General features: G+C 41.7%; 1 protein-coding gene across 2 annotated transcripts; it reads right to left on the bottom strand.

Annotated features, from left to right (window-relative positions):
* Positions 1–417: 417 nt before the first annotated feature.
* On the bottom strand, positions 418–24964 carry Fntb (Farnesyl transferase beta subunit). 2 transcript variants are annotated; one of them, XM_069325849.1, is made up of 10 exons: positions 24769–24964; positions 19862–20002; positions 19390–19628; positions 18661–18831; positions 16617–16746; positions 12759–12891; positions 10029–10140; positions 6469–6583; positions 4262–4401; positions 418–3673 (listed from the first exon to the last, which is right to left on the bottom strand). In XM_069325849.1, exons 1-9 carry the CDS (start codon positions 24859–24861, stop codon positions 4264–4266), a joined length of 1272 nt encoding a protein of 423 aa, XP_069181950.1. In that variant the 5' UTR covers positions 24862–24964; the 3' UTR covers positions 418–3673; positions 4262–4263. The 2 variants fall into 2 exon arrangements, with proteins under 2 accessions (XP_069181950.1, XP_045621456.1); XM_045765500.2 differs by having other exon boundaries at positions 418–4401.
* Positions 24965–25566: the final 602 nt, after the last annotated feature.

Genomic DNA, 25566 nt, shown 5'->3' on the forward strand with positions numbered 1-25566 from the left:
GTTTTTCTAAGTGCCACACTATTTGAACACATGATAAGGCATTATGATATAGATAGATATAATATAGTGGAAGAGCATTACTACATGATTCTATCAGTGTGTTGATAACCAATACAGTTACAAAATATTGACAAAAGTATCACAATGAAATCACAGACACTACTTGAAGCCTATAGATTTGTCTAAATTTGGTTTATTATACTCGGTAAAAATTATTTTAATTTAATTTCAATAAACATAAGTAAATTAATATTACAGTGCACCCGCCAAACTCCGAACCTCACTATAGCAGATCTCTCTAAACAACAGACAAAATCCACCCACCAGATTTCCCCCCAAAATTTGGATTTCTTAATAAATCCAGATTCAGGTGGGGATGCAATGAAATCTGGATCATCACAAAGTAATTTACAAATATTTTTTTTTTAATTTTTACTTGTCTTGCTTTTGCATTTGTAAAAATTAGTCAAAATACAGTAATGCATTTATAGAAATGTGGATAGCAGATTGGTACTAGTGCTGATTTTAACATTAAAGACTAAGGAAGCAGATCATATACTTTGCATAAAAGAGCAGTGATGTACAAAAAACTGGCAACAAAACCAGCATTGGATATAAAAAAAAAAAAAAAAGGGATTTTTCTGACGGGCAAAGGTGGGGTCTCTGGTGGCTCCCAGTAGCTAGCCACATTCGGATAGGTCCACACCTGTAGGTCACATCAGCCCTTGCGAGTCTTTAAAAGCCTACCTCAGACCAGAAGCCTAAACCTGGCACCCTGCACAGAGGCACGGGGGAACAGAGAACTCGTGATCACCCTCACCGAAGAAACAAACACTCAGAAAGGAAGTGAAACAAAACACACAACTGCAAGGGTGTCATAGATGGTACACAAATATGGCAACAAACAATCCACCCGGTAGTTAGATCATACTCCCTCTAGTAGTTGACCACCTCCAAGTGGCAGCACCACAGAACTTGCCAACTCCCCATGTCAACAATGCCTCAGTTTGGTTCCTACAGGAAACCAACCAATGCATTTGGTGGGAGGGGAGGGTCCAGGGAGCCTCTGAGACCCCCTTCCTCCCCTAGAAAAAGGCATTTCATTACATTCATTGATTGTTTTCTGAAGGGGCCAAATAGTGGTTCCACAGAAGAGAGAGAGAATTGAGCTTACCAAGGATGGGGGAAAGCAAAGGTCAAACCCCTTAAGGGGAGGGAAACTCTACCCAGGGAAAAACTCTACCCAAGATTTTGGTCTCAAAGGGGACCAGGCACACTGGCTAGATAATGAGCCGCCAGGACCCCAGTTGACTTTCAAAACATCCGAGCTTGGATATTGACTCAAGGCAAATCATAAAATACAGCAGTCAAAGCTGCAAATCACTGAACAATATGGATCTGAGGACAGAACTGACTAGAAGGTACTACACTGCAAACTGCTGCAACTGGACACAATAAACAATGCACCTCGGGTGAACAACCCAAAGAACCCTCCAGAAGCCAACTGTCTTAGAACTAAAAAAGAAGGCAACAGCAAATGAAGAAACTGCACAATAAGGCCAAAAGAACAAAACCCACACTTCTGGAGGAGAGCAAGAAGCTCCCCAACCCCACAACCAGAAGCAAGGAACAACACAAATATTGATCCTAAAAAGGAGTCACAGATTGAAGGGGTGACCGAGAACCAAAGAGACAAGAAAAACCAGCACTCGATCCAGAGACCAAAATGACCCAGGAGAAGAAAAAAGGTGAAAGGTGAAAAAGGTGAAAAACACATGAGACAACTGACTAAACAGCACAGAGGCAGTATTGTCACCAAAAGCCAACAAAAATGGCTCAGCCAATGCCAAACAATAAGAGGCAACAGTATGAAAATCAACACACAAGACAAAAAGCATAGGAACAACAAAACTAAAACAGAAGACAAATGATAGAGAGAGACAAAAACAGTGCAATGAAACCTCATATTGCCACTGTGATGAATTGTGCAGGTGAGAGAGGGGAAAAGCACAGCGATCTGCGCACCACACAGATAATGAAAGACCAGAGGCAGAAACTCCACTCAAAGAGCAGAAAAGAACCTCAAACCAGTCAGGAGGTCTCCAGATTAATCTGTTAAGAGGCAAAGCTGTAAAAAATGCCCAGATTCAGACTCCGAGTCAGAAGGGCTGGAAACTAAAGCTGAGAAAGCCACTAAGGAGCCAGAAGAATCACCCGGCCATTGAATATCTCCAGTCTGGATAAACCCCAGAGCAACAGTTGAACCGAAAGGAAGAGAGAAGGAACCCTCCCTCTAACCTCAAAACAGACCAGCTGCAAGGCATCAACCATGAGAGCATTGTGAACAGGAAATTGAGACACACAGGACAGAAACCTACTGGTTCCATGCTGACATAAAGAGGTCCATCTCAGGAACCCCCAAATGCCTGGCAGAGCCAAGAGAAGAACACATTTTCAATAGTTCAGTCCACAGAAGTAGGCCGAAAATGGGAGACCGTCTGCAAGAACGTTAAGACATCCTTACTAAAGCATGAAAGTAAAGACCAAGCAGGACATGTAGGCACAAACGACACACGCCAAAAGAAAATTCACTGAATGCAGTCCTTAAGAAAAACTTGGTTATGAAGAATGTCAGCAGTGTGCTGTATGTACAAGCATGTGAATGCTGGTGCACTCCTTAAACAACAACTGAACTCCCTTGACCTCAGAGCCTTGCAGAGGAGACAAAGGCCCTTGCACTGCTCAGGGTGAGGCACCCTCCACAGAAGGCCAGCCTCTAAGGAATGAACAATGGAACTCACCAGGAAAGCATCTTATTAGGGCAGGGGCAACACCAGCAAGTACCTAGGAAAGTCCTGCCCTAGGCACATGCTGCTAGAAGCAAACTATTTCCAAAGTTCACACAACAACTGAGTCTTGTAAACACAAGCATGGGAAGCAAATACTATAGAATGAAACAATATACTGTACAAGCCAATGGGCTCCCCACAGGACAGACTCCAAAGGATTGCTAACACTTATCTAGAAAATCTGGGACCCAAAGAATTGACTAGTGAAATGATCATACAAGATCAAATATCAGGTGAGAGAGCTTCCATGGTGGTGGTCAGCTGTTGCTGTGGGGTGTATGACTTAACTGCTTGGTGGATTGTTTGCCGAGTTGTTTGCTGCATTGTCTCTTTATGTTTTGCGAACCTGGCAGTTGTCTACTTTGCTTTGCTTCCTTTCCTTCTGAGGGGGTTTGTTTCTTCAGTGAGGTTGATTATGAATCCCCTACTCCCTGTGCCTCTGTGAGTGGGGGGCTAGGTTTTGGCTCCCCAAACCTGACACCCACTGTTCTCTGGTAGATTATTAAGGGCTGATGTGGAACTACTGTACCTCTTGTGCAGCTAGCTACAGGGAGATACTGTTTGGCCAATCCAGAAACATTGAAACCTTTTAACCATGAGGATTTAGATGATGTGGCTTACCAAAGATTTATGAAGCACTGTAGTCTGGGGTGAACAGCTAGTCTTAAGCTGAGAGACTGGTATTAACCAGGGGCATCTAGAGCTTCAAGGCCAGTTCAGGGCAACTGCACAAGTTTAACAGTCATCTTGACAGTGCTATAAATGCATTTTTCTGCCTCTTATCAAAACCAGACTGTGCTATTAACTGTTAAGTGACCACAAGCCTGTTGGATTTGTTTGCAAGATTATTATTTATAGGCACAATATATAAATAATGGTTTCATGTTTAAATATGCACAAAGATTTATTGTATCACTTCCTATAAGAAACATCTGGAAAATTTGGTGACAAACAGACCAAAGAGGCTAATTATCCAGAAATCCAAATTTCATGCAACTCTGGATCTGGTTTGTAATTACATAATCCACACTTTGGAGGTGTGCCTGTATATATAAAGATACAAAATCCAAATACCATTAAGGATTGCATTAAACTGACATTACTCTGTCGAAATCCAACAGAAACATTAAAATTTGATGTGTCATACTGCTAACCTTTTCTTAAACAAAGCTCCAGTGTAATATGTTGGTGATAAAACTGTTACAAGAAATGTTGCTCATTCCATGTATATTTAAGCTGATATCTTATTTGTCAAGTTAAATTTCATAATATCACTGCTTGATTTCAGAAGATCTTAGACAAACCGTATTTTTTTTACACAATATTTACACTATTTCTCGCTTCTTCATTCAGATGTATCCTAAGAAAGGTTAAAAATATATTAAGTAATACACCTCTACACGAAGACTCACCCTTACGTCTGAACTTGTGATTCTTGATTTGTGGTATTGGAGTTTGATTCAGTGATCTTTAGCACTGGCAAGTTATTAAAATGCTGTGTGGCTGATACAGCCGACTCAACGCCTATATTGTACAAAGGGTGCACCACCACCTGTCCAAGAGAGAAACTAATATTATAATATTGTATTCAAATAAATAATACATAATTAACCATTTTTCTAAATCTCAAAATATGCAAAGTAAATACCTAAACAAGTTCACAATCTTTCACTGTTCAGTTAATTTTGTTATCAATTACCATTAACTAAAAAAGCCAGCGTTGAATGTAATGAAACGCCATTTTCTGGGTGAGACCCGGAGGCACCCCAGAACTATCCAGGCTGATATTGCTAATGTCAGACTTTGGCATCAGTCATGTGTATGGAGTTCTTTAGACCTACCAGGGACCATGAGCCAGAACCTGGCCCCCCTCAGAGAGGCACGAGGGGCAATGGACTATAGAAACCCCAATGTGGTTGGAAGCATTCTATGTCTGCCATCGACCAGGTAAGGCACCCTGAAAGGTAAGTATCCCAAAACAAACCCCTATTCTGGTGAAGAAATTGCTAAATTGAGACGGAACTCACGCTCAGGGAAACCCAGGCAGGGTACTGCTAACCGGTACCCAAATCTACCAAACAACTTTCTAAGAACTGAACTCCCCGGGACATGTACACTCACGGGGACCAAATCAGGGGTACCGCCGAAATAGAGAAGAGTATTCAGTACACAGAGGAGCAACAACCAAGGCAGACCTGGCCCCCCACCAGGCAGGCAACAATAAGAAAAAAGAAAACCCTGCAAGAGGACAGTGTACCTAGGCGGAACAGAGCTGGCCGCTATGATTGGTGAAAACAAGCTGTGCAGTACCCTGTGCCCCTTACCAGTGCAAACTGCCTCCTACGCTAAGGGAAACAAGGAGATCAGAACACCCTAGCACACAAAGGACGGCCGAAAACCAAGCAGTAAATGGCCAAGCAGAGGCAGAATCCAAGGAACTTGTGGAAGATGGCACTAAGCCCCAAGGTCAGTACTTACCGGGCACCTAGGGATGGGAACCCTAGGCGCATGCAGCCCGAGTACTGAAGAATTACTCCTGGCTCACACACACCCTATAAGATAGTCACCATGCTACAAGGCATAGAGCTGAAACCAAGTCTAGAGCCAGAGCACACGACCTCTGCCTAGCACGTCAGCCTCAAAATTGGGGTCTTGGGTAGCCAGTGCAAGGAGTCTGGGGCTCCCCTTTCGCCCTCCTGGGGAGAGTGGGAGCTGCACAGACAGCGGTGCGGCGACGTGGTGACGTTATGCTTGTTAGCTAGTTTTTATTTTGGGAGTTCTGTCTACTAGTTCGGCTCTCAGTAGCAATTTCTTCACCAGAATAGGGGTTTGTTTTGGGATGCTTACCTTTCTGGGTGCATGACCCAGTCGATGGCAGAAATAGAATGCTTCCAACCACACTGAGGTTTCTATAGGCCATTGCTCCTCGTACCTCTCTGAGGGAGCCAGGTACTGGCCCGTGGTTCCCGGTAGGCCTAAAGAACTCCATACACATGACTGATGCCAAAGTCTGACATTAGCAATATCAGCCTGGATAGCTTCGGGGAGCCGACGGGGCTCCCCTCAGAAATGTCAAACAAATCTCCAACTTACTGACTTCAGCGTCGTGAAACTTTCATCAAAATATTTTCAGAAATTGATTTTAGACAATTTTTTAAAAAATAAGAACATTTTGTTGATAAGGAGAACAGCTTCTATTAACTGGAACTGAGGAATAATGCAGTAATAAAGAGATGTAAGCACCTGTCTGATGCTCAAAGAAGGAGAACAGTACTGTATTTTTAAAGTGATACACTGTTATACCCTGACCAGAAGTAAAATTTGGGCCACTCAATAGAGACAAAGAAGTCTGGGGATAAAAGACCAACCCAAGCCAAGAGGAAAAACACTATCTTTCTGATGTTTTTTCCTCTTGATCTGGTATGATCTCATATTCGCAGACTCTCTTGCCTTTATCAAGTGGACTAGATTTTGCTCCTGGTCTCCGGTAGGTGCTCGTGACTCACAAGGACCTGGTGGGGGTTATCAGGCTAGGTAGCTCAGGGAACATTTAAGAGGAGCACTCCCAGAGAGGAAATAATAATAAATAATAATAATAATAAATTAACACACAACTTACCAATTCATTGGAGGGGTGACCCACAACACACTTTTTATGTATTGCAGCAGTGGAGAAATGTTGCGCTACAGACATGCCACTTAACGTATAACATGTGTGATAGAAATCGGGCCCCCTGAAATGTATAACATGAATAGAATTCTGAACCCTGTAATTAAATAAAATTTAAATGTACACCAGAAAGTAATTATTAAATGAAAATGTCAAACACAAAAGAATAAATAGCACATTATCCTTCTAATAAATGCAAATTGCATTATAAATGACAGGGCAAAAATCATATTAAAGAAATCATTTTTAGAAGATGGGACAGGCATGATCAATGGTTTCTTCAGCAGCAGTGAACAAGAAATCATTAGAGATGACACCAATAAAGCTGAAAACCCTGTCAAACTTGACTAAAGATGAAGAAAAGCAAATGTTGGATTTCTACTTTATTATGAATTTTTATATTTCCAAAATTCTAAATCTGAAAAAAATATATTCTGTATAATGAAAAATGTACACTAGCTTTGTATAAATATTCATATGAATCCAAGAGAAAAAAAGGTACAATACCAAGAGTGAAAGAATTATCAAAATAGTTGGACTTTTCAAAATACTGTAGAAGCAAAGGCTACCTTGGTGTGGAAAATGGGAGTTTTGACCTTGTTTGAGTCTGATGTAATTTTAATTTTTAACATTTTGTACACATGGATTTTATAATCTGATTTTAAAGCCTTGGTGTTGGGATTATATTTTCACGTATTTGGGGGATCCATTTCACATGTTTCTCTTGCATATTTGTGAGGTGTGTCTTCCTTTGGATTTCACTCAAGGGTGGTGTGTGTTTTTTATAACTTTTTTTTTTTAAATAACTGCTCGACTTGTAAGTATTTCCACATGATTTGCAAATTACCTGCTGGAAAAGTATGAGTTATGTTTTTTCTTTCTATAGCAATATAGACCGATCATGTGCACACATTTCCATATTTTTTTGTTTAATTTACAATGAAAAATATATGAGCAATGTTGAGAAAATGTTCATAAATATTTGGATATCCAGAATCATCATGCATAAGTTATTCTCTGGCAAATCCATTTACAAAAATTCTGACACCAAATTTATAGTTATAACCCTAAACAATGTAAAACATAATAAAAGAGTATGAACTTTTTAGGTGTCCTTGAAAACGACTTCTGAAATGCCAGATTGTTTACCGTTAGGCAGGCATTAAAAGGTCGGAACTTTAACCACTGTGGTGCTCGTCTTCCAAATACGGCACCCCCACTTGCCTCCCTGTACGCAGGAAATAAATTCTCAGGAAAAAATTCTTTTTGTTTTTGAAAATGTTAACTACCCTTCCCTGATCACAGATATGTAAAAAAAAATCGAAATTGCAATTACTTTGGCCGCAATGGGGTCAGGAAAATGCCATGTGACGTCACGATTTGGTGGTCGCCCGTGACGTAAACTCCCGAAGCCACTCACCCGCCAGCTTCAACATGCGCGAGTTGCCACAAATATTTTTTTGTTAATTTTTTGCGTACATTTCCAAATACATTTGTTTTGTTTTCCTTACCAGTCCTATGTATAATGAGCACATACACATTATAGCAGTAGAACATCCATACTGTTCCAAGACACTGTGTTGTGTGTCTCAAATGTGTCCACATATATTGCTCATATATCCAATGTTTCATGTTCATTTATGTATATTTATAACATATTTACATACTATACGCTATCACACACTATATACATTCATCATAAAACACACTCGGAACGAGTATGAGCTGCCACACCCAGCCAGCCCTCCCTCACTCCTCCAATACCTAGCATATTCCTTACACCTTACTCACCAACATTGCCCCTCCCTATATAAACACTATTTACACATGTTATGTATACATATCTACATGTTTTATTCACCATAACTATGCAAGTAAACTGGTATTGTATCCAAACAGCATAGTGGCCACCATACACTACATGAGAAATCACACAGCAGCCAGCAGATGACGCTACGAGTATGATGCCACCTCCCTCACCAAAATGGCTCCTCTCAACATACTCCAGTTGCTGTTACTGTATTACACTATATACACACACATTGTATATACCCATGTACATGTGTGTTCACCATAGCAAACCACTAAGCTAGTATGGTGAGCAAAACAAGAGTGGCTGCCACACACAATGATGCTATCTGGATTCTCTCCCTCCCTCACCAAACTTCCTCCTCCCACAATACTACGCACAGTACTAATTATCACCACAATCTTGCTATTATCACAATCCTGGTCACTAAATCCTGTAAATGAATAATTGACCACAAGTTTATTTTTTAAAGTAACATATGAAGTTGTTTGAAGATGCCTAGATGGACGAAATAATGCTGTGGTGCTGTGGCTAGCGCTGTGAACATTGTGAACAGCATCGATTCACTGATATTTGAACATTGTAACCAGTCATTATCACACTCAGGCTCTTCTGTAATACTATCATGGCTAAATAATACCAGTTATACATATATTTTGACATTATTAGGCGATGCTGTGGTCACAAGCTGAACAGCAGTGCTGTGAGCTCATGCTGCATGCGCCAGCCTTGGTTACTCATTCAGTACCGAGGCTCTCACACCTAGGAATGTTGCCCACGATTTTTTTTTTAAATGGCGTCTGTTTACAAGAGCTCTGAGGAAACTGATGTGAACCCCATGTAGCCGCGGGAGTTTTGAATCATACATTAAAAATATAAGATCCCAGAGGCGCGTTGCGCAACCCCCGTCAAGCGCCTGCAGGCGCGTTGCGCAACCCCCGTCGAGCGCCTGCAGGCGCGTTGCGCAGTTCAGTGGTTAAATTGTTAATACATCAACAAATGTGCCTGGAGTTTTTGTTTTTGACAAATGTAAAGAAACAATGAGATAAAAGTACTGTACAGTAGATTTTATTTGTAGATAACATTTTGTCTGTAATGGTTTTATGAAATCATATTGAAGAAACATCATCATCAAACAAACATTACTCTCATCTTGGTGTTTGTGACACCATTGTAAGTGTGCTCTCTATAGCTGACCTATTGGAGACATGCACAGGTGGAGATGTCGAGTGCTCAAAAATGCAATATGAATACAAGAAGAGTATAAAGTGCGATCAAAGATGTTCTTAGACAGAAAATTTTTAACAGAAAGGGCTGTTAAAGTAAAATGGAGAACCTGAATGCATGCTTAGCATTTCTTGATTCATCATCCAGTGCTGCATGATGGAAAGAAGGCTAGTTATAAAAATGAGGCACAGCACATTTTATAATGATACCCTGGTGGAAGACATCTTGAGAGAAGCATTTTTAAAAAGCTTTGATTTGCTGACCTTATCAAACAAATTCATGTATAATAGGATTTCTTCACCTTGAAATGTGCTTTGTACTGTACAACAACTACACTTTTTCATTTACTATGCAGTAATGGAATGAGATAATACGGTGCACTTTGAAGGGCTTGATTTTTGAAAACCCAATCTAGTCTAAGAACACATTAATCACACTTCATATGTGTTAGAGATAAACAATTCATTCATACTTTCCAGGCTTGTCAATCAGTCCTCCTCGTTGATGCTGGCAGCAAAGTAATAAATATTCTTGAAGTGCCTCCTGCTGGAACATCCAGTGCTCTGCACTGATATTTACTGCATCTGGAACATATGTAGTATATTCCATTGAGAACAGTACTGGACAGAAAACATTGGGGAAATAAACTAATAATACAGTATAACTACTATGTTCATACTGCAGAAATTACAATAAAATAGCATTCAATGTAATGAAACGCCATTTTCTGGGCGAGTCCCAAAGGCTCCCTGCAACTATTGGGCTAATATGCCCAATAGCTGCAGGAATCCAAGGCACTGATCCCCGAAAAACCCAAAAAGGAAGCCAGCAATGCAGCAACCGACTCGAGGCCCATGGAGGCCGAACCCAGTGATAGCGAGAAAGGCAGATGGGTCGTTCCCAAAGGAACCAGAACAGACACCGAAGCCAAATCCGACCCATTGGGTAAACCAGCATGATGGCGTTCAGACTCCCCGCACAACTGCTCGAGCAACCACTGAGTGACCCAGGATCCCCCCCCCCCCCCCCCCACAGCCGCAGAAACGCCTCCGTTGGGAGAGACATGGAAGCTGTCCGAGAGTCCAACACAAGACCCTGCCAGGTCCGAACCTGGAATGGAACCAGATGGGACTTCTTTTTGCAGTTCACCAGGAACCTGAATTTGGCGAGCTGGGAAAGTACCACATCCCTGGAGAGCAGACAAGTAAACCCACTTGGAGCCCACACCAGCCAGGCATCGAGGTAGGCCAGAACCCGAACCCCCTAGCAGACGCAAACAGATCACCACAACTCTGGTAAGACACATGAATATGTGAGGTGCCAGATTCAAGCCAAAAGAAAGGCAACAAAAGTGGTAAGCCTGATGCCCCACCACGAAACTTACAAGTCTCGGAACCCCCGGATGAATGGGAATATGCCAATACGCATTCGAGAGGTCCAGGGACACCATTCAGGCACCCAGTTTCAAAGGAAGTTGGACCAGAGACAGAGTGGTCATCCGAAAGAAGGGGCAAGGAATCCAAGGGTTCAGACAGGACAAGTCCAGAATGTCTGAATGGGTAAATGGAAATTAGAATGGGTAAATTGGAGAATAAGCAAGGAGCACGTCTCGCAAGAATCCAGGTCAAAGGTGTCGGTGACCCAACAGGCGGCATGACGGAGGCATAAGGGGTGAGTGTCACCCTGAGACAAGGGCACACAGCAACCTTCAAACTTGCATGAGGCAAGCTGGAACTCGGAATACACATCCATAGGTCCACCAAGCCCCCGAAAGTGTTTTCCAGAGCCCATAAGCTGACTGCTATAGGAAGCCCAGGCAAGGTGTTGCTAACCGGTTGAGATCCAAAGCTAACAAGAGGAAGATCAAAACACTGAAACACCCTGTGACTTGTACAATCATGGGGCCTAGCAGAGGTCCACCAACACAATAGAATTGGACCTATAGCCACACAAGACAGACCCCCACCAGGCAAATAACAAAAAGAAAAGAAAAACCCCGAAAAAGTACAATGTTCCTAGAGGAAACAGGAACCGGCTGCTGTGTATGTAAGCTGGCTGTGCAACACCTTGATGCCCCAACCAGCAACAATGCCACTCCCTACCCAAGGCCAAACAACGGCCATGAAACCCCAGCTGGCCCCAAGGGCGAGATAAATGCCGAGCAGCAAAAATCCCTACAGGAAAGGGGGACCAAAACACACCAGGGAAGAGAACCCTAGCACGTAGGGATAGTACTTGCAGGGCAACTGGCGAAGGTCACTCTAAGCACATGCAGCCCCAGTACATTTGGTTACACCTGGCCACCACGCCTCAACAATGCAGAGAACCCCACTAACACCACTAAGATAAAACACTGCTTGAAATTCGCATCCAGAGTTGACAACCACCCTAGATAGCAATAGCCAACTTACTGGGGTTGCTTGCTTGGTAACCGGCGCAGAAGGTGCGGGGAGGTTGCATAGACAGGTGGCGGTATGTGACGTTTGCTTGTTTTGTTGGGAATTGGAGTTCTGCCTCTCTGATTGGTTTTTTAATGTATTTTTCTTACATGTAGGGGTCTGTTTCGTTATGCCTACCTTTCTGGGTGCCTAACTCTGGTCGATAGCAGATTAGGAAAGCCCCAGCCACAGGGGGGGATCTTTCCAGGTGCCATTGCTCCCTGTGCCTCTCTGAGGGGTGTCAGGTTCTGGCTCATGGTCCCCGGTAGGCTGAACTCCACTGACTATTGCCCTAGTCTAATATATCACATATTAGCCCGATATCTCCAAGGAGCCGAAGGGAATCCTCACAGAAAAAATACTTTCATACAGATCACATGATATGTACATTGCTACTATACAGGAGTTTTATTTCTAATTAATCTAAACTGTTCTCTTTAATCTTTTTTTTATAAATAGTAGCCAACCAACTTGGTTAAATCAAACCAAGGAAAAGAGGACAGGGCACTAGAAGCTGTGGACACCACCACACCAGATGCATGACTGAGCCAAGTAGCTGGCTGGAGTCACGAGTTGCTTGTGGTGCTCAGAGGTCACAAAACCCTAAGGCTTGTGTACTTCCAGGTTGTAACTTTAGGGAACTTCTAAAGAGAAGCCCTCCCTGCCAATATATATGATACAGTAACTCCACATGTGTATGGAACATTGTAATTTGGATGTACTGAATATGACATGAATATTAAATGAAACAGATACTGTCTTACCTTCCTGAGTAAGAAGTGTGTGCAGAATTGGGAATAATCCTCCTTGCCAAAAAGAGTAGCAACCATCCACCAGTTTATTGGTGCGACCTTGAAAACCTCCCTCAAAGCGCATTTGACGGTTTACTGCCCACCTCTTAAAAAAAAATAGTAGCCATGATATAAAAAAACATCAATAATAATCAATATCGTTACTACAATTCATGCTAGTACGATGCATACTTAACTACTATAGGTATTGACTGGAAAAAATTGCCAGGTTACATTCTAGAGTCCACTTTCAAAAGTCCACTTTTTAAGCAGTATCACCCAGTTTATCCATAAGGCAAGTTTCCACCATCTTAGTAGAGCCTGTAATAGTCAGGCAAGGCAACATTCTGGCACAAGCACAGTGAATGAACTTTTAAAGTGATCCCCACAGTTATAATAGTACTAAGGATTAACACAGAAAACACTTCAGTTTGAGTGACCTTTAGAAGGCAGAAATCAATCAAATATACTTAAAAGTACTTACAGTCCCTCCTTGGCATCAGTGTGTGTTGCCTTAAGATATGAGCAAGTGGCTCTCTGTGTAGTTATCTTCCCATTGATTTGGCCATATAGTGACCCCCCCCCCCTCCCAATGTCATATCTTAGCAGAGTTGTTTTGACTATATTTGTTTTCCCAAGTTTTTGTTTGCTAAGGGCTTCACCCGCCTTTGTTAGCTGTTGACAATGTTAGGTTAGGTATAGCTAACTGTGACAGAAAAATTTTCCAGTACAAGCCCCCGGGGTCTGAACCCAGCGATCGCGAGAAAGGCAGAAGAGACGTCCCCGAAGGAACCAAAACAGCCTGCTTGATATCTGCTTGGTGGGGTTCTGGAAGTTCTTCCACTTCCCAAGCCCAGCCTGAGGCTAGGCTTGACTTGTGAGAGTTTGGTCCACCAGGCTGTTGCTTGGAGCGGCCCGCAGCCCACATATTCACCACAGCCCAGTTGGTCGGCCACTCCTTGGAGGAAACAATCTAGTTTCCTCTTGAAGATGTCCACGGTTGTTCCAGCAGTATTTCTCAGCCGACGAAGCCAAACCCGACCCGGCGGGTAGACCATCATCGCGAAGTTCAGCCTCCCACACAGATCCTCGAGCAACCTCCAGGTGACCCGGAAGCCCCCCCAGAAACAGACACAAGCAGGACCGCAGCTGCAGAAGACTCTGAAGGGAGAGACAAGGAAGCGGTCCGAGAGTCCCACACAAGACCCAGCCATGTCCAAACCTGGGAGGGAACCTGCACATGGAGCTGCACCACACCCACATCCCGGGGAAGGGCAGGGGCAAACAAGCACTCATTGAGGTGTTCCAGGTCGCCCCCAGGAAAACCTGAACCACCGTCGCAGCCTCATGCCACTCAAGCGTGCGGGTATGGCAGAAAGAATGCCAAGCCTCCAAAGCAAAGACAGGACAGTCCGCCAGCCAGGACGACTCCGGAACCTCATACCAGACCCCGAAAGGGAACGAAGTCCAAAATCTGAACGAAGATGGATCCATCACCGAGGCATAATCCGGGTCACACAGGAGGTAAGTTGCAAGGTTGCCGGTACCACAGAAGATTGGATGCGAGAAGCCAAAAACCTCCGGAAGGACGAAACCGACACACCCGGGGGGACATGGAACCGAACCCGGGGAGGGGCAGACACCAAATCCAACTCATACACACTGGGGAAAAAAAAAAGAGAACCACACTCCTTGTAACAAGAAGCCCCGCTCAGAGGGTAGAAAAACCCAGGCGGGGTCTAGCTGGGCCCAAGGCCCCCCCAAGTCAGCCCCTCCCCCGCCCTGGGATCCTCCGCAGGACCCGGGGCCGAGTCATCTCCCAAAGCGCCGGCCTCAAAAGAGCAAAGCTGGCGCGGAAGGGGGCCCACTGGTCAGACCCGGTGGCTTCGACAGGGGTACTAGACTCGAATGCCTCCGTCGCCACACCGGAAGGGGCATCCCCCAAGACTGAACAAGCCTCAAAACCATCTAAACCCTGCCCCGGCTCTGAAAACCTCAAATGCTTCGGGGCCGGAAGCAGGGGGGTGGGGGGGGGGGGGGGAAGGGGGGGGGAGACCAGAACGTACCATAGGAGGGGAAGGATGAGGGGGCGGACTGAACCAAGGTTGAAGTGACCCCCACCCCCAAGTCCGGGTCCCTATAAGCAAAACAGGGCAGCCTCATGGCATCTGGGTGAGCAACCAACCGAATGCATTGCAACAACCTAAAATGCACATGCAACACCTGCACCGCCTGTACCCTGCATAAGATCATCACCAAACTGGGTAAATTTAGTCACAAGCAAGCAGCAGAACTTGCAGGACTCAGGGTCGAAAGTGTCACCGACCCAACAGGCAGCGTGATGGAGGCAAAGACAGTGAGGGTCCCCCTGAGACAAGGGAACCAAACAACCCTCAAACTCGCATGAAGCGATTGGGAACCCTGGGGTCATATCCATCGGACCCACGCGCCCCCTAGGGGTTTGCCAGGGCTCTGAGCGCTTAACGAGACTCACGCCCAAGTAACCCCAGGCAGGGTACTGCTAACTGGCACCCAAAACTACCAAGCACACTAAAGCTGAACCCCAGGGACGTGTGCACTCATGGGAACCTAGCAGGGGGCACCACCAGAGAAGAACCGTAATAGGTCAAGCACAAGCGGGCAATAAGCAGGGCAGATCCCCCCACAAGGCAAAAACAAAAACAAAACCCTGCAAGAGGACAGCGTACCCTAGAGGAACAGAGCCGGCCACTATATCGGTGAAAACAAGCTACGCAGCACCCTGCGCCCCATACCAGTGCAAACTGCCTCCTAGCCTAAGGCAAACAAAGGGAGACAAAACACACAAGGACCCAAAGGGAGGCCAAAAAAACGAACAGTAAAATAGCCCAGCAGAGGCAAGACCTAAGAAACATGTGGAAAATAACCCTAAGCTCCAAGGGCAGTACTTACAGGGCACCTAGGGAAGGGAACCCTAGGTGCATGCAGCTCGAGTACTGGAGAATAACTCCTGATTCTCGCACCCCTGGAAGACAGCTACCACACACACAAAGCACAGTGCTGAAAATATCACTGGAGCCAGAGCACACAACCGTAGCCTCTAGCATCAGCCTTAGAACCGACGGGTGGATAGCCGGCGCGAGTGGTCTGGGACTCCTCCTTCCCCCTCCCGGGGAGGGGGGAGCTGCGCAGACAGCGGCGCAGCAACGTGTGACATCATGCTCCTCGTAGACAAGGAGCAGAGATAGGATGGAGTGAAGGAACAATGCCTAAGCACTTAGACAACTGAGGCTCAAATGCTCGTTTCTTTTAGGGGCGTTCTATCCACTTGTTCGGCCTTTGGTAGCAATATTTTCATCAGAATAGGGGTTTGTTTTGGGATGCTTACCTTTCTGGGTGCCTGACCCGGTCAATGGCAGACATAGAATGCTTCCAACCACACAGGGGCTTCTATAGGCCATTGCTCCCTATGCCTCTCTGAGGGGGGGCCAGGTTCTGGCTCGTGGTCACCAGTAGGCCCACAGAACTCCATACACATGACTGATGCCAAAGTCTGACATTAACATATCAGTCTAGTAAGCTCCAGGGAGCCGAAGGGGCTCCTCCCAGAAATATTTTTTATGTGAACCTTTACCATTCACCTGCACATCATGCACAAGGTGAATGGCATGACCAATGTGACTTACAACTTAAATGCCTTCCACTGGCATATTTTCTCAGTGATACATCATATTAATGTGATTTCTCTGTGTATAGGTTCTGTAAATTTTAAGAGGATGAATTAACCAGAAAAACATACATAATAAAGAGGTGAAATATTAGAAAACTCAAATGAAAGCAGTATCAACTGACCAAGAGTGCTGGTGTGTCGCAGAGGTCGTGTGCATGGAGAAGGGTAAGGGCAGCCAAACCACAGAAAGTGTAGCCTCCGTGAGCCTCCATGCCTGGGGTCCCACTAAATCCTCCCTCGTATGACTGACACCTAATACACCAAGAAAAATAAGTAAAGATATTTATACTGTCAATAGTTTAAATTAGTTATGGAATAGTAATATAGGCTGGAAATTTTATTCAATGCAAGAAATATTAAGATGAGTACAGCAATTTGATTGAATTTGTTTGCACATTTTGTTCATAGTGGAATATTTTCTGCACCCTATTGACACCAATTACTTCTCAAATGACAAGTGATGAGAATACTTACAATTATCTAAAACACATATATAAAAAATAAACTACTAGTTATGTACTCTTAGTGCAAGGGGATGCTTTATAAGTCAACTAAATTCAGACATTAGTCACTATCATAGTCTGAGTGAGACGAGCCCCTTTTAGTTTACATGATGAACAATATAAGATAATTATCAGGAAATAGCACCCTGTATAACTATATAGCGCTTGATAGAGATATGTAGACAAGGAGCAGAGATAGGATGGAGTAAAGGAACAATGCCTAGGCACTTAGACAACTGAGGCTCAAATGCCGCCCCTACAAGAAGTGAAGATGTCACTAACTCTCCAAAGGAGTACTATGTTTATATTTTTACAAAGAGAATTGTATTTGGGTAGAGTTTTAAGTAAATAAATTCAGAAGAACCCTTGTTTACAGTAGTTTATCCCCAGTTATTCCCAATTATTCAGGTGTACTGTTACCCCCAGTATTCTCTGCTGTTTCACCAGTAATTATCTAAACAATCCCAGTTATCTTCAATAATCCCTTATTTCCCCTCAATTTATTAATTTACCCCAGTGTTCCCCTCTTCAAAGTGATTATTTCAGTTATTACATCTGTAGACTTATGCTATTTAAAGCAGACGAGAACACAGATCAACAATGATTAATTTTAAATTTTCAGTAATTTAATATTTAGAGGAGAATAATGCAATGGTTATTATTATAGAAAATAATATAGAGCTCAAACCCCACACTTGTTAAAACTCTACTGACCACTCCAAGTGGAACAATGTATCTCAGGGACTTTAAACTTGGCTAGAAATGTTGTCAATATGTTAAATACAAAACAAAATGTTTGTGACAATAAGGTCATTAAATAACAGCTGATGGTGATAATATCAACTGTGAGGGTAGGTATCTTTGTTAAGCATCACAATATCTTCCTATTGTGAAAACTTGATTAGTTGCACACTAACACTTTATCAGCATGGCTTCCAGCCTCAGACCTATGGTACAATATTTAAAACTCTTAAATCAAAGTCATAAATTCTGGCTACAATATCAAGTGTTTTGCACCCATGTGCATCCCAAACACATGAGCATCACTGGACTGTGATGCTCATGTTGTTATTTTTTTAAATGGTGATTTATTAAAATGATGCTTATTTATGAATGAAACCATATTTATTTGTTGTTCACCATTGAGAATATTTCTACTGTATTAATAGTCTTTAAATGGCCCCAGAAAAATCAATAGCCATTAAAACCTTCTCGAGAACATGGTAATCAATTACAAATGAGCTTCAACATTCCCTTTGGTTATCAGCATTTTCATTAGATTTGCCATCTGCAATTTTTCTTTGTGCATAATAGATAGATAGGAAGGCTTATTCAATAAGAAAAAAAATTATATGGCACAGATAAATACTTCTTTAAAAATTTCAACATCTAAAGATGGTAATGAAAAATATGACTAATAAAATCTATAAAACTGAGTTACAGAACATTAAAGTGATGAGGATACACATACTACAAACATCCAGTAAGGAGGAAATTGAAACATGCACAAACTGGAAGTCATATATGTGAATATAATTTTTTAAATGGCATCTCCACTCCATGAAAATGAAAAATGGGTTTGTGAAAATACTGCATATGTATGTATGTCTTAAATGACTAACATCAAAGTGAGATGTAAAATCTACACTTGAAAAGTTCTTACCGCATTATCCAGTGAGCAGTCTCAGAAAAAAGTTGGTCTGTATATATATTAGTAAGTCGAGCAACGGACACAGCACAGTAAGCTCCACGAATGTCCACTTCTCCACCTTCATGCATACGAAATGCTCCTTCATCAGTATGCATTTTCCATAAAAATTCTTGAAGCTTTTCTCTGTAAATTTGAATGAATAAGAAAGGATGAATGGTAAATATTTAATCATTTTGAGAGGAATAAATTAGTTGACTATTTGACAAGACTTTCTGTAGATGAAATACCACTTTCTAAACTGGTCACTCTCTTGCACCCATAGACAACATATCATTCCACCACACACAGTGCTACTGCAGTCATTGTCAGATTGATCTTTTTATCTCTAATGCAGTAATGATCTTTTCTAAATGCCTCCTGTCAGGTTATAAATAGAAGGAACACACTGTGGAAGTCTAACTCCCACTTTCATTCCTTCCTCAAGGAGGGGGGGAAAAGAGGAAATGGAAGGTTATCATCAAATGTACTAAGCCAGACACACAACTTCTTACCTCACTTTCCGTTTTAGCCATATACTATGAAGTTTAAGCAAAAAAATTAAACACACACAACTAACAAACCATAAAGCATTTAATTCACATCAACAGAGAGTTCTCTCATTTTTTCAGATCTAAATTATCTCATATAACTTCTAATTTTATGTGGAATTTTCTTTTAGTAGCAAATAAGTTAGAATGTTACCTATTAATTGCATCATAAGCTTCCTGTGTGCCAATAATGACAAGAGCATTAACAGCAGCATATGTTGGTGCTAAGTGAGAATACTGGCCTGGGCCACCTCCAAAGCCACCTGTTGGGTTCTGGCAATGCTTCAAGAAGTCTATAATGCCAGTAGCTTCATCATCTGTCAGACTCACATCTAGAAGTTCTAAAGCATGTACAGCCCAATACACTAACCACGGACGACTTGCATCCAACGTCTGTAAAGAAAGTGCAGTATGTGGTATATCATTAATGCTTTTCAAACATAACTTTGCTCTCTGTTAACTGACTGTTCTTACCAACATAAAATACTGCAACAAATTTACTGAGTAGTTTTTGCAGCAAAAATGTCACCAGCTGTAAATGGTGACAGTATACAAAATTTGATTATACAGTAATACAATCTAGTTATAATACACAAAAATAATTAGGATTTGAAGACATAACTTACCACAAATCCTTCAGGAAGATTTTTAAGTCCTTTCTTTAAATACATAATATGTTTTTCACGATGCAATACAGGTTCCTTTGCATCATTTTCAGTGTTTAAATAGTAGTTAAATATAGCAGCTACACTTCGTTCCACCCTCATCTGAAAAACCAGCATTGAATGTAATGAATTGTCTTTCTGGACATGCCCTGGTGGCTTCCTGAAGCTATCTTGCCGAGATGGCTCCCAAACTTCTAAGAGACATTGCTGCGGAGTTCTGTTTGGTTTACCAGGGGCCCAAATTCGATAGGGGCAGAATCTGGGTCACACCGGAAGTATTTAAAAAGATCAGTCCAACCCACTAAAGGGGGTTTCCCCCGACAGGAAGGAAATCCTTGTTCAGTATCTAAAGGACGTATCTAATGAACTATAAGGTATGCAGAAACAAATCCTAGGTGGCCAGAGAAATATCAAAATTATGCAAGGTGGTGGTAAGAAAACCCCATCCCTCTGAAGCAAAAGCCCGTCATCAGAAGGGATGAAAAAGTAAATTGGGGTCTAAGCAACTCAAAGACTCTTATCAGACTCCCCAAGCCCAAGAAGCCAAAAATGAAGGCACAGGGCTGAGCCAGAGTTCATGCCCACTGCCTGGAACAGAAAAGTGGAGTCCAAAGGAGAGGTTTCGGAAGAAGGGGCCAGCTGGAAGTAAGAAAACCCTGATACCTTGGCGAGATTAGGCCCCAGTCTAGTCAACTATCTTTTTCAACAGGAGAAAAAGCATCTCCTGACACTAGGTGGGAATTAGGCTGGACTGGGTGGATCAACTGCATCCACACCCAAAGCGGAAGAAGCTACCCCCTGAAGAAGGCCAAGTCACACCCCGAGCTAAACCCTGCCCCCAACCTCAAAACCCTTGGATGTTTAGGAGCTAGAATCAAGGGGAGATGGCAGGGAGGAACAGAAGCTATATAAGAATTTTTTATATTTATATATATATTTATATATATATATATATATATATATATATATATATATATATATATATATATATATATATATATATATATATATATATATATATATATATATATATCATTTTTTTGCAGGGCTACTTCTGTGTGGGCCCTAGGCCTCTAGCTGACTCACAGTGCTAGGGAGCACACACAAAAGATAGTCTGGAGTAGATGCAGCTCAAAGTACCCCACAAGCCAAGACCACACAACACAAACCAGACAGAAAATACACTTGCGAATCTAACTAAAATATAGAACAATACCAAGCTAATGTCCTCTACAGGACAAAGTCCAAGGATGGCTGGCACTTAACTGAGAAACAGCAGGACCGATATGGCGGGTTAGCGACCTGAGAACCCTACAGTGAACAACTGATGGTGTCTACATCATCGGCAGAACGGGCTTGGAATGGTGGGGAAGACCTGTAGCTCTGCCCCCCTTCCCCACTGGCAGGGGGAGGTTAGTGCTAACGCGCTTGAGAGTGTGTGCAAGTTTTGAAAAATTTGATAATTTATTTACATTGTTTGGGGAGTTCATTTGGCAGTTTTGAAGCTCCAGTCTCATTGACCCTAGCAGTGGTCTGTATTGGTTTGCCAACTTTCTGCACGCTTTTCCGGTGAGGTGGCACAGTGTCATCCAGTCTGTGCCTCTGTGAGGAGGGAGCCAGATTCTAGCTCTGGGAAGCCAAACAGAACTCCATGGCTGATGTAACCTACTAGTTGGGAGCCATCTTAGTGACATAACTTCAGGGAGCCACAAGGGGCAGGTTCAAGTTCAAGTTCAAGTATGTTTATTGAGACAAGAAAAAAATACATCTCAAAGGGATAGAGTAGCTTAGGCTATTTCTACCCCCCTCTACTTCAAGTCCCTCAAGGGGCGCACAAATTCAGTGAGTACAGATACACAAATCACAATACAACATTTAACATTGCATATTAATATAGTAAGTGTTACAATCATTGGGGCAAAATTCTTGTAGTTCCTAAGTATTCTGTCTATCATATCATTATCACACATCCAAACAATTTGAAGTGGTACACTACTTATTTCCTTATTTCTATGGTTATCCATAATTTGACACTTTAATACATAATGGTCTTCCAAGTTCAAGTAGGTTTATTGAGACAAGTTAAAAAAAAAAAAAAAAAAAAAAAAAAAAAAAAAATCAAAGATTAGCTTAGGCTATTTCTACCCCTTCCCATACTTCAAGTCCCTCAAGGGGCGCACAAATTCAGTGAGTACAAATACAAGAATCCCATGTAACATATCAGGTTAATATAGTACTATCTAAGAGTATAATAGTGTACATCCACCGCACTAGATTTTAACCCATTAACGCTCCAAGATAATATTCTCACTCTACTTTCATCCATGATTTAATAAAACTACCTTTGCCCTGTCTGTCACATTCCATGAGATACGAGATTTTCTCAGACAGACTCTCCCAACACTGTAACATTTCTGCTTTCTCCTCATTTGCACAACAGCTACTAGCATCAAAGGTGATCTTATTCATATCTAATTTCTTTCTTATTTCTCTATACCGTTTTACTTTAACCTTTGTTTCGACATTTGTCACTACAGAAGGTTGAACGCTAACACTACTAGAAAGTTCATTTTCCTGACTATCCTCTATCATCAATACGTCATGTTCTTCCTTACTTTCTTCAACGCACATTTCACGTCCTGTTTCACTTTCCACTTCACGTCCTATTTCACTTTCCATTTCACGTCCTGTTTGACTTTCCATTTCACGTCCTGTTTCACTTTCCATTTCACGTCCTGTTTCACTTTCCATTTCACGTCCTGTTTGGCTTTTCATTTCACGTCCTGTTTGGCTTTCCATTTCACGCCCTGTTTGGCTTTCCATTTCACGTCCTGTTTGGCTTTCCATTTCACGTCCTGTTTCACTTTCCATTTCACGTCCTGTTTCACTTTCCATTTCACGTCCTGTTTCACTTTCCACTTCACGTCCTGTTTCACCACCATCTTCACCCCGTCTACCCCCCATAATTAATTTTTCTAATGCCTCAATCCTCTTTTCTAGTTTTTTTAGATATTCCAAGGGGCAGGGGCTCCCCCCCAGAAAACTTGCATTGGCAATACAATAATGATTTACTAATTTTATAATGACTAAGGTATTTAAATACTGTTTTCCATGCACAAATTATCAATCATTACCATGAAAATTGTAAAGATAAAATTTAAACATCAAAATGAGGAAATAACATGTAGCACATCCATTCCAATATTCTTATAGAACAGTGTCTATTTCATACCATAAGTTTGAAATAAACCTTATTAAAGTAGTTTTAAGTCCATTTTCTCAAATGTCTGGAGACCAGTGCCTTTACTCAATCACCAAAAGCAGTGTGATTGAGTGACCAGTGTGACTTCAAAGTGCGAGTCACAATCCAGTAAACGTTCTGGGCCATAAGATACTTTTCACTGGATTACAAGGTAAACAAAATATTACATGCATTACATACATACACTGCATAACATTACATACATACATTTGGAAAGTACACCAGGAATTCAAGATTTTTGTCAATAGTTCAGTTAGTTACTAATTATTAGCTATTTTATTGGCATACTTTGTAACAATATTATTATTTACAATTATAGGCTTTATACCATATTACTTGTACATCAACAGTCTGCTGGAGAATTTGTAATACAGCTTTATGAAAGCACTATAATTTTTAATTGAGCATCACTGTTGGTTCATGCAAAATATGTATTGAAAGATGAACTTTTGCAAGACTTACAGAGTTGTTTGACCTTACAAAACAAAATACACCTGGGTTAGACACAGAGAATGCTGAATGATTGTGTAGATGGAAAACACAGAGTGGACTGGACTGGTGGCCCCTAAGTAAATTCAAGGGTTTCTGTATTTAAACAATGTTCTTTTGGCCAATCTCCAATTTATTCATAGAATTTTGATATCTCAAGATAAAGTTACTGTTACAGTAACTGCAGCATCAATGGACCGACTCGACTCGTCACATTAAAAACTGGGAACATTTTTAGAATTACAGTATTAGTGTTGCGCATTTTCTGGCATTGGTCAAGTTCCATTCACCAATGACTGGAACAATAGGACCTTATCACTAAAAAATATCCAATTCCCAATTTGCTTCATACATAAAGGTCCTTTTTCTAAATGTTCGATTAAGATAAGTTAAAGAAAAGTTAGGAGCAAGTTGAAGTATGGCAACTCATTATTAAAATGCTTAAGCCTAGTTAGGTAGAGGAAAGGCAATGCATTTTCTGTAAACCATCAAAAGTGTTCCATGATATTCTAAATTCATCACCAAAATACTATCGAGCATTAAAATATTTGTAAATTATTATTGGGGGGGGGGAGATGTTGACATAAGCCTAACAGGTGTGTGAATAATAATTCACTGTCAGGGGACAGGAAGCCAGAGTGTATTCATACACTATTATATATATTATATATTATATATAGTAGGCATCTATCAGTTTCAGGAAATTACAGATTTGCGCTCTAGTTGTCGGTCTGGAATGGCCTACATACATAAATATGTATGTTGGTGTATACTGGCAGCAGGTTTTCTTTTAAACATGTCTCATTAAATATGACCGCATATTCTATATTTACTATCTCCTGACATAGGGCGCTATAGTAATTCATTTTTTTTCTTCACCTGGAAATACGAAAATGAGTTTTGGAGAACTCCTCTTTCAGCTAAGCCCTGATGCTAGGAAAATAGTTAAAAGGGATAGAAGCCCTAAATCAGAAGATATTTTACCTTAGTCATATGATTATATATATAATAATGACATTATACATAATAGAGTTTGAGAGGTAGCCTATGTTTCTCAGCCTTCATCATAACCTTTGAGGGGCAGCCAGCAGCCCTTCGTACAGGCAGAACATTGTACCTGTTCATCAGAGGTAACTGTTGAGACGCCTTCCTCGTTATATTTCTCCTTGTCAGCTTTTGAATGCATGCACCACATCTTGGTCTCAGCCATAGTGATTCCTAGCACTTGTAAATATCGTGGTCAAAATTACTGGTGCAAAGGCGTTCCCCCCGGTTGAGACGCGGTCCACCAATCACAGCCAAGATCATTACTCGTTCACCAATCACAAGCAAGAATTGTATTCTTCTACCAATCATAGTAAAGCTCAGATAGTGTAGGGATTATGTATGCAAATGTTTACATTCCACAATCACACTATAAAAAACATTTTCTGTTATAGAGATACAAACTTTGCCTTCAAAAAAGATCATACTAAATAATGTTTTAATAATGCATGGTATAATGTAAAAATAATTTTGAAGTTTGTTATGCTTCATTTTATTGGTGCCTGAATTTCCTAAATTTATCCAAATTTAGGTAAATTATTGACGTGGATAGGAAGCCGGTGGCTTGTCAAAATTCCTTCCAGTTTTCATGAGAACTTTTTGTAACCGGATTTTGAACTGCAGCAATGGCTTTTGGCATTTAATTACAGCTTCGGTGGATATAGGCGTTTATGGGTATATAACCCTATGAGTGAAAAAGCATCTCTTGTTTTCTTTCCTACGTTGTAGGTTATTTACCTTGAAGCTGTTGCACCTTGTATGTGTTACATTTGACTTTTTAAAGAAGTGGTCTTGATTAATATCCTCTAACGTGTTCAGAATTAAAATTGTAAAAAGTTTCTGTGAGATCAGGACCTAGATCCTGGGGCCG

This window comes from Procambarus clarkii, chromosome 17 (assembly GCF_040958095.1).
Source record: "Procambarus clarkii isolate CNS0578487 chromosome 17, FALCON_Pclarkii_2.0, whole genome shotgun sequence".
Lineage (NCBI taxonomy): Eukaryota > Metazoa > Arthropoda > Malacostraca > Decapoda > Cambaridae > Procambarus > Procambarus clarkii.